Below are 9,650 nucleotides of genomic sequence, written 5' to 3'. Positions count from 1 at the left end.
CTTCTGTCAGTGTTTTTTGTTGATAGATGAACAGAAAATGTTTAATGTTCAATTTCAGATCATGGAAATAATTTGTCTGTCTCAGAATAATAAAGCAGTTTTCATGCAGTACCAACAGAACCGAGCGAGAATCGTCTGCAGGGCCCCCGATCAGTAACCATCGATAAGAAGATGTGACAGAGTGGAAATGTTTTGAAACACTGATATTTATGCAATATATTTATAATAGCTTCTGAAACAACACCACACATCAGTAAGTAGGTCAGTGAGACCACATCCTCATCACGTCAACACTGAGCTGCACATACTCAGCCTGGTTCATACGCAGAAGTCCGACTCTTATCAGTCAGTGTGTAAATGTTGAAGGTTAAAGAGAAGAAGAAGAAGAAGAAGAAGAAGAAGAAGAAGAAGAAGAAGAAGAAGAAGAAGAAGAAGAAGAAGAAGAAGAAGAAGTGATGCTGACCTGTGACGGGCTCCAACACTGACGAGGGCTTTAATGATTCAACTAGAAATTTACACTGAAGACACGAAAACATTTGATCCATCGCTGAATTTGACGTGACGACTGTGAGACTCAGAGACGTCTCTTTAATCTGATGTGTGTGTGTGTGTGTGTGTGTGTGTGTGTGTGTGTGTGTGTGTGTGTGTGTGTGTGTGTGTGTGTGTGTGTTTGAGGAACAACATTCCTGTCTGATGGAGGAAGTGTATACGACAGGATTCTCCCCGCTGAGCTGAGAGGAGGAACACAGGAGCTGCTTTGCATTTTGACTCTGATGATTTTTTTTCTGATTCAGTAAAAGAGTTTAAAGAATGAAACACAACTTCACCTGGTGACAAACACACAACACCAAGTTTCTTCTTGTGCTCTCAGGGTTGAAAATAAAACACTTCACTCTGAAAACCTTGTTTCTAAGCTGAAACTTGAACTGAGTTTCATTTTTATATTAATAAAACCTTTTATCTTATATTAACATCTGACCTCTGATCAGATCTCACTTCTGCTCATATGTGCAAACAAACACCTCTGAGACACACAGACTCCAAGTTTCTACTCACAGACAGAAAGAAGTTCATGTAGAACATTTGCTGAATGAACAAGAAGGTCCAAATAATGCAGAATGAGTCAGAGACAGAGTTTCACAGAGTTTATAAAGTGTCTCCAACTCAACAACTCACTAAACTGACACATTTGTTAAGGGAGTCTGGTGCTGTTGTGTCATTGGATCCTGATGAAAAAATATTTCTGTTTTTATTTGATGTTTAGATGGATGGTAACTATGACTGAATACAGTTTGGATCCAGTGCATTTAACTGTGATCTATTTGTTCTTGGTTCAGTTAAAGAGGACTGTGGGTGGAGGTATGCACTCTAATGAGCTCATCTGTGTACATACTGTATATAACTGTCAGTGTGACTGCAGTGACAACATGTTTGCAGACTGTTTGTGTCTGATTGTACACTGACCTCTAGTGGTCAACATGTAGTAGTAACACGCTGTGACCAGCAGAGGTCAGTGCACATGCATGATCATAGTAAAGCAGCAGCGCATCAGTGTGAGTGGTGAATGAAACAAAGTCAGTGAATGAAGACACGTCTGTCTGGAGTACAGCACAGTTTATTCTCCTGATATCGTCCTTACAGCTGATCCTATGTCACACAATCTGTCCTCAGATCAGATTCTTCCTGCTGGTTTCAGTTCTGAGATGATTTGAGGCGTCAGAGGAGACTGACTCATGTGACCTCGAAAACCAAACCAGCTGATTCCACTGAAAGCGTGATAACTTCATGGACACGAGCGCAGCAGCAGCGTCTGGTGCCGCAGGTTTGATGCCCAGTCGTCCACTTTCACTTCCACATCACCACTTCCTGCTCTCGTCCTGCCTTCGTTCTGTTCTTTGCACCCTCCTGAAGATCTTTAACAATAAATAAAAGAACCTGTGATGATCCTATGTAATATATATTTACATCATTCTGCATTTTTAAACATTCCTATCAGATCTAAAGTTTCACATTTTAACATGACGACGATCACAAACAGAAGAAAAATCAAAACATAGACTCAAATATTCACTTCCAGGAAACAAGACTGATCCTTCGACTTCTACTGTATCACACACAACGCCACACTGAGGAGGTTACTGTCCGGGTGAGGACAGGTATTTTGTCCACACGTGATTCCTCTCCTCGTCTCCTCTGTCCTCGTCTCCTCTGTCCTCGTCTCCTCTGCCCTCACCTCCTCTCCTCGACGTTGCTCAGACTCTGGGCCGTGGTCAGGGATCTCCTCCTGGCTCTTCCTGACAGTTTCCTCAGCAGAGACTCTCTGAAGTTCCGGCACATCAGGAAGTAGATGATTGGGTCGAGGCAGACGTTGAGCGCCGACAGGAAGAGCGTCCCCGCCTTCAGCTGGAACAGCAGGAAGTGGGCGTTCTGGCTGAAGTCAGACGGCGACGTCTGGCTCAGCGTGTACGGGACGCGGCACACGTGGTACGGCACGAAGCAGACGAAGAACACCGCCAGGATGCTGAAGATGCTGCGGTTCGACTTTCGCCGGACGTCACTGTTGTTGCGGTTCACGCGGCGGTAGGACTGGTAGACCCGGCAGGCGATGGAGGTGTAGCAGAAGGCGAGGACCAGCAGGGTCAACCAGAACAGGCTGACGCTGAAGAAGGTGGAGGCCCGGTGCCACTGAGCGCCCAGCTCCGTCTTCAGCTGCATGCAGCGACGGGCGTTGTTTTCATTTGCCGGCCGGCTGGTCAGCAGGACGTTGGGCAGCACACTGAGGAGGAGGAGGCTCCAGGTGAGGAGGGCCACCACCCGGGCGAAGCTGACACTCTGCAGGAGGTGCAGCACGCCCGCCCCACCCATCCGGGACCTGTAGGCGGAGGTGGTGGAGGAGGAGGACGTGTGTCGGACGATCCTGACGTAGCGCTCGAGGCTGATGAGGCCCATGATGAGGATCCCAACGTACATGGAGGAGTAGAAGAGCACGGCCGTGTAGCGGCACATGATCACATGGAGGCGCCAGCCGCCCAGACCCAGCTGAGCCGCCAGCCGGAAGGGGAAGGTGGAGAGCATGAGGATGTCGGCCACCACCATGTTCTTCAGGTACACCACCAGCCCCGAGTCGCTGGGCACTCTGAAGAAGATCCAGGCGGCCAGGCCGTTCAGAAACAGCCCGAAGATGAAGATCATGAAGTACAGCGGCGGCAGCACATGGTTGGTGAAGACACTGCTGTAGTCTGATTGGTTGGTGGGAGGGTGGGTGGAGTTGAGGTGATCCATCCCTGCAAACACACAAACAACACGATGTGAACATCATGATGACATACAGCGACCTCTAGTGGCTGGAGTGATCATTACAGCAGCAGAGGAGGAGGTCAGGAGGAGGTGTGTGTGGATGAAGACGGGAGACGGGATTTTAACCGTAACCATGACGGCTGTCTCTTTTCTGCCATTGTTAGATATCCTGCAACAGTCACAGGAAACAAAAATATGAGTCCACCTCGCCAGATTCAAACCTGGATCAACATCCGCCTGACTGACCACCTGTGATCAGATGTCCATGTACAAATAAACATCTCTGAGACACACAGACTCCATGTTTCTACACACAGACAGAAAGAAGTTCATGTAGAACATTTGCTGAATTAACAAGAAGGTCCAAATAATGCAGAATGAGTCAGAGACAGAGTTTCACAGAGTTTATAAAGTGTCTCCAACTCAACAACTCACTAAACTGACACATTTGTTAAGGGAGTCTGGGGACTTTCTCCACGGGGACAAAGAAGTCGCCTATATTGTTCCTGTTTAGTGTCTTTGTAACATGTGACATGTTTAGATCAATAACATGTTTCTTCTTTCATAAATGGAGTGTAAATGGTGAAATCAGTGTAAACAGTGTGTTCAAACAGCTGATCAATGTTGGCAGGTAAGACTTTAGCACTTTAGCCACAGAAGCAGACAGGCTGGTACAGACATGCTGCCACAAACTGACACTTTTTACAAGGAGACAAACAACTTCAGCTGAAACATTTAATGCTGAATTTACAACAAGGACACAATGAGTTAGAATCTGTCAGAGACACAGTTTCATAATGTTTATAACGCTTTACGCTACTCCACAACTTCTTAAATTAGCTGATTTGTGAAGGGAGTCTGGTGAGATTTTGGATGATAGTCGGCTTTATATATCACATTTAGTGCTGAATTTATAAGAAGGCTCCAGTGATTTAGAATCTGTCATAAATAGAGTTTCATAACGTTTATAAAGTTTGTTTTAACTCAACAACTCCTAAAATTATCTGATTTGTGAAGGGAGTCTGGTGTCCAGTAACTCCTTCATCATTTAAATATCAACAAAGCAGATTCCGTCTGTTCGACTCGCCGCAGAAGCCTTTTATGTTCATGAAGCCTCTGTTTACACTGAAGCACATGAATAAATGACAATCATCTTGATCTCCTGTTCTCACACACACACACACACACACACACACACACACACAGACACACACACACACACTTCCCTCGTACCACTGATTCATCCCGGTCCAACACACACTCTGGTCCTCCTTCATCCACTCTTATAAAAACAGGACATGGAGTCAGCGCCGAGGGAGGACGACACTGGACCGCCATTTGTTTTACTGTCCTCCTTCAGTTATTTTTAACCGTCCTCTCGACCTGACCCGGTCTCAGAGTTCTGTAGAAGCCAAACACTTCAAATCAAGCAACCTCAGACCAACTTCTCAACACTGTTTATGTTGACCTCATTACTTCACATGAAACATCTGCGGTTAAAACAACTTCCAGAGATCCGTCAGTGTGTCCGAGCAGCAGCTCTCTGCAGTGTAAACACAGTGTGGACAGTTTCCAACCAACTGCAGCTTCAGAAACACACTCCTCTTAAAAAGTCCGGGTGGCCGAGGAGTTACGGTCCAACAGAACCGGTCAGGGATCTATATTTTCTATGATCCATCTCAAACAGAAAGGCATTAAACACGCTAAAACATGAAGGTCCAGTGTGAAGGATCAGTGGTGAGATGACTGGTGTCAGACTCAGTGTTCTGTTTGTCCCCTCTGGGCACCTGAAACCAGCTGAAACCAGTAGAGACCAATAGAAACCAGTAGAGACCAGTAGAGACCAGTAGAAACCAGTAGAGACCAGTAGAGACCAGTAGAGACCAGTAGAAACCAGTAGAGACCAGTAGAAACCAGTAGAGACCAATAGATTCTCCTCCTTAAGCTGAATAAACTCTTGGATGAGCTGCATCATCACACTGGCGGTTTTTAGATGTTTCGTTTCTCGGTGTGTCGACTCTGGAACTGGACCTCATGTTTCTGCTGAGCGTCTCTTGTGATTCTGGAACTGACTCACACGTTCACTCCGGGTGATGACAGAGGACGAGATGCTGATCAGCAGCAGAATTCCACTTCTGCTTTCAGCGTCCTGAAGGACCCGATACAGGAAGTGATGCAATGATTTCACAGGAGATCTGTGCGAACGTTTTCAGGAAACATGATTATAGATTTTTACGATTATCAGATGACAACATTTGTGAGAGTCACTTTTTAACCAGACCGAGTCGACAGTGATATAACAGCTCGCTGTAAGAAGCTTCACGCAGGAACTATTTTCTCTCTGTATCACCGAGCAGAACGAGACAGGACGTAAACATGAAGGACTCAGCAGACGTGGACCTAATCACAGCCAGTTCTGTGTCTTGAGTAAAGGCCCGTCCACACCAGGAGTAATGATGCTGCAGCTACAGACAGCAGCTGGTTTGCTTAGCTTAGCATAAAGACTGGAAGCAGCTAGCCTGGGTCCAAACTGCACTGAGCAGCACCTCTACAGATGAACGTGTCAGAACTGAGATTAGACTTTAGAGTTCTTGGAAACTGTTTAGATATGTTGGTTTCCTGTTTGTGGTTTAATGTTTATCAGTAAATCTGCTGTCACAGTTTCTTCTCTTCTCTTTTAGAGTTTTATCTGAAGTAAAGGAGCCTCGTCTTGATTCTGAAGGATGAGTTCTTCTGCGTTTGGACCACTGGTGCAGAACAAAGTTTTAGAATTCGGCGGTTTGATTATTAGAAGAAGAGTTTTGGTCTGAGGGTTCCACTGAACCAGAACACAGAGCGAATATCTGCAGACTGAGTCATGACGAGAGCTGCTGCAGTCGGCTGCAGGGAAATGAGTCTGCACACAAAATACAGATCATTTGCCTGGAAACAAATAATCTAATAATAAACGTGTCAGAATCATAGAAACCGCAGGACTCCACCAGAACCTCCTCCTGCTGCCTGATGGGAACTCATCAGCTGATCCATCTCACAGCGCCGCCAGCAGAACCTCGTCACTCCTCACAGAGACTGACCCGTCCAGTCTGAACATTTCACAGAAAACCTCCAGCACAGAAAAGTTTCAGCTCGTCAGATGTTTTTAGTTTCCCGTCAGTCACAATATATCAATATATATTAATATGTATAAATTGATATACATTAATATATAGTTATTAATATGATAGTTTTTATTGTTTCATTTTAACACTTTTAGTTTGTTGTTTCACAGCCAACAGCAAATTCATCGTGTGTCAGCTGACCACTGATTCTGACTGACTTCAGATTCAATGCAGCGTCTTTGAACAAACATATTGATTAATTACTGCAGCTACAAATAAAACAATTAATCAATCAGTTTTATTGATGGAGCGGTTCACAACGGAGGACAAACTCTTGGACTGATGCGCTGACAGAACATTTCCTCGTGTCAGACGCATCAACACAAAACTTTTCCATTATCGATTTCTTCCAAACGATCAGCTTCTGAAGCTCAGAGATGTAACTGTGACTGTAACTTGTTACTTCAGTACAGTTTTTGGGGTCCAGACAGAGCGGCGGGGTCCGCCACCATCTGACTGGTGGACAGAGACTGCAGGCTCCCTGACAGATACTTTTTATATTTTGTTTTGGGAATATAAACATTTATATAATATTTGTCTGACATTTCTGGAGCCATAAATGTAAAATATTTTTTTACGCTGCCAAAATTTTATCTCCACATGTTGGTGTCACGTTTGGAGCCGATTGATTAGTCGTCAGTTATTGTAACGATCGATGAATCGGTCTGAGTTGAAACTTTCTCTGACAGCAGCTCGTTAAACGTGAGTGTGTTCTGGTTTCTCTCCTCTGACAGTAAACTGAAGCTCTCTGGAACCAGACGAGACGTGAGAGGACGAAACACAACAATCCATATTAAGAACTGATCGGGATCAATATCTTTGATATCAGATTTGACCCGTTTGTTATTTGTGTCTTGAGACATTTTTCTCTGATCAGTTATGTTTCTGTTTGTTTAACGTTTCCTCGTCTTTTTAAAAGGCAGAAGAAAGTGAGCAGAACATTCAGAGCAGTCTCATCAGAACCAGTGGATGACCTCATCAGACGGGCAGCACCAGGGTGACACCATGATTTATTTACTAATGTTTTATATTCCATTCACAGATTCAGGTTGTTGTTATGATGTTTAATGACTCGTCTCTGAACCTGACGGGTTCTGTGGGTCAGAAACTGACCTGGATGCTGTTTTAAAAAACTTTTACTACATTAACGTTATTTTGGTGTTTGAACAAAAACATCCAAACCCTCAGAACCAACACTGACGACGTGACTTTTCACTCCACATCCTGAATTTCTGCCTCAGATGTCAAAGTTCTGCCCTCATGAGTTCTGCGGTTGTGGTTAAAAGGAAACCTCCGAGCCGGGTCAGAACACTTCCTGTCTGTTTCACACCTCTTCATCTGTTCACATGGTCCTGGTTTAACTGCTCGCTGATCAGGTCTGATGTTCAGTTCAGTCAGCAGAGAGGGAAACATGTGTGTGTGTGTGAGTGTGTGTGAGTGTGTGTGTGTGAACTCACCATATACGCAGTCAGATGTTCAGTCAGGTTCCCATACAGATGTTTCTTCACCTGCAGAATAATTCAGACTGTGTGATGAGACTCTGACCGTCAAATGAAGAGCTGCAGAGAGAGAGAGAGAGAGAGAGGACGAGTTCCACTTCCTCTCCCTCTCTCTCTCTCTCTCTCTGTCTCTCTCTCTCTCTAAGCTAAATGCTAACATCAGCATTCTTAAATCCTCTCATGCTAATATTTGTGAGCCATCATGTTTACTTTGTATTGAGTGTGTTAGCATGCTAACAGTAGCAGTAAACACAGAGCAGCTGAGGCTGATGTAAACATCATTAACTGCTCATAAACCATGAAGAGTTTATAATTCTGGACACGTTAAAACAACATGATGATATAAAGTCCTCCTCTCCTCCTCCTGAGGATATAAAGTCCTCCTCTCCTGATGATATAAAGTCCTCCTCTCCTCCTCCTGAGGATATAAAGTCCTCCTCTCCTGATGATATAAAGTCCTCCTCTCCTCCTCCTGAGGATATAAAGTCCTCCTCTCCTCCTCCTGAGGATATAAAGTCCTCCTCTCCTCCTCCTGATGATATAAAGTCCTCCTCTCCTCCTCCTGATGATATAAAGTCCTCCTCTCCTCCTCCTGAGGATATAAAGTCCTCCTCTCCTCCTCCTGAGGATATAAAGTCCTCCTCTCCTGATGATATAAAGTCCTCCTCTCCTCCTCCTGAGGATATAAAGTCCTCCTCTCCTCCTCCTGAGGATATAAAGTCCTCCTCTCCTCCTCCTGAGGATATAAAGTCCTCCTCTCCTCCTCCTGAGGATATAAAGTCCTCCTCTCCTCCTCCTGATGATGTAAAGTCAGACGACACTTCTGGAGATTAAATTAAAGAAACTAAGAAATTAAATTAAAACTGAGCAGAATCAGCTGTTAGCTCTTCCTGTTAGCAGTGACCATGTGGATGTGCAGACAGCCGTCACTGGATCACTGTGGTACTGAGGAGAACTTAAAACATGATGTTTGTCAGGCAGGTTCTGTTCATGTGAGGAGAGACTGTTTGAGGATTTGAAGGCAGCTACAGTGAAGATTTCAGCTCAGATCAGTTTGAAGATAAGATAATCCTTTATTAGCTGCACAACAGGGACAGTTACTTTATTCATATTTAAGCAACAATTAAATTAAATTAAAACAGTATAAAAAGCAGTTAAAAGCACAGAAGAACGAGCTGCATGCAGTGTGATCGTGGGATTTATTATTAATTATTAATTATTAAGATGATTTCACAGTTTTATACTATAAAGTCCAGATTTAAGTCTGTCTGTCTGTCTGCAGACAACAGGATGTGATTCAGACTGATGCTGGACAGACGTTCTCACTTCGTCCTTTTTTAGCCTCCTATCTTTCCACTTTTAGCCTCACACCTCCTCCTCCTCCTCCTCCTCCTCCTCCTTCTCCTCCTCCTCTCCTCCTCCTCATCCTCCTCCTCCTCCTCCTCCTCATCCTCCCTGTCCTCCTCCTCCTCCTTGTCCTCCTCCTCCTCATCCTCCCTGTCCTCCTCATCCTCCCTGTCCTCCTCCTCCTCCTCCGCCTCCTCCTCATCCTCCCTGTCCTCCTCCTCCTCCTCCTCTCCTCCTCCTCATCCTCCTTCTCCTCCTCCTCTCCTCCTCCTCATCCTCCTCCTCCTCCTCCTCCTCCTCCCTGTCCTCCTCCTCCTCCTCCTCCTCCTCCTTGTCCTCCTCCTCATGC

General features: G+C 45.0%; 1 protein-coding gene across 1 annotated transcript; it reads right to left on the bottom strand.

The window, feature by feature from the left end:
- Positions 1–1,217: 1,217 nt before the first annotated feature.
- LOC119013110 (P2Y purinoceptor 14) lies at positions 1,218–8,020 on the bottom strand. Its single transcript, XM_037087490.1, has 2 exons — positions 7,913–8,020; positions 1,218–3,284 (listed from the first exon to the last, which is right to left on the bottom strand). Exon 2 carries the CDS (start codon positions 3,280–3,282, stop codon positions 2,230–2,232), a length of 1,053 nt encoding a protein of 350 aa, XP_036943385.1. The 5' UTR covers positions 3,283–3,284; positions 7,913–8,020; the 3' UTR covers positions 1,218–2,229.
- Between the last annotated feature and the right edge of the window lie 1,630 nt (positions 8,021–9,650).

Source organism: Acanthopagrus latus, chromosome 2 (assembly GCF_904848185.1).
Source record: "Acanthopagrus latus isolate v.2019 chromosome 2, fAcaLat1.1, whole genome shotgun sequence".
NCBI lineage: Eukaryota > Metazoa > Chordata > Actinopteri > Spariformes > Sparidae > Acanthopagrus > Acanthopagrus latus.
The sequence above is the reverse complement of the archived record's forward strand: the minus strand, read 5'-3'. Positions and strand labels throughout refer to the sequence as shown.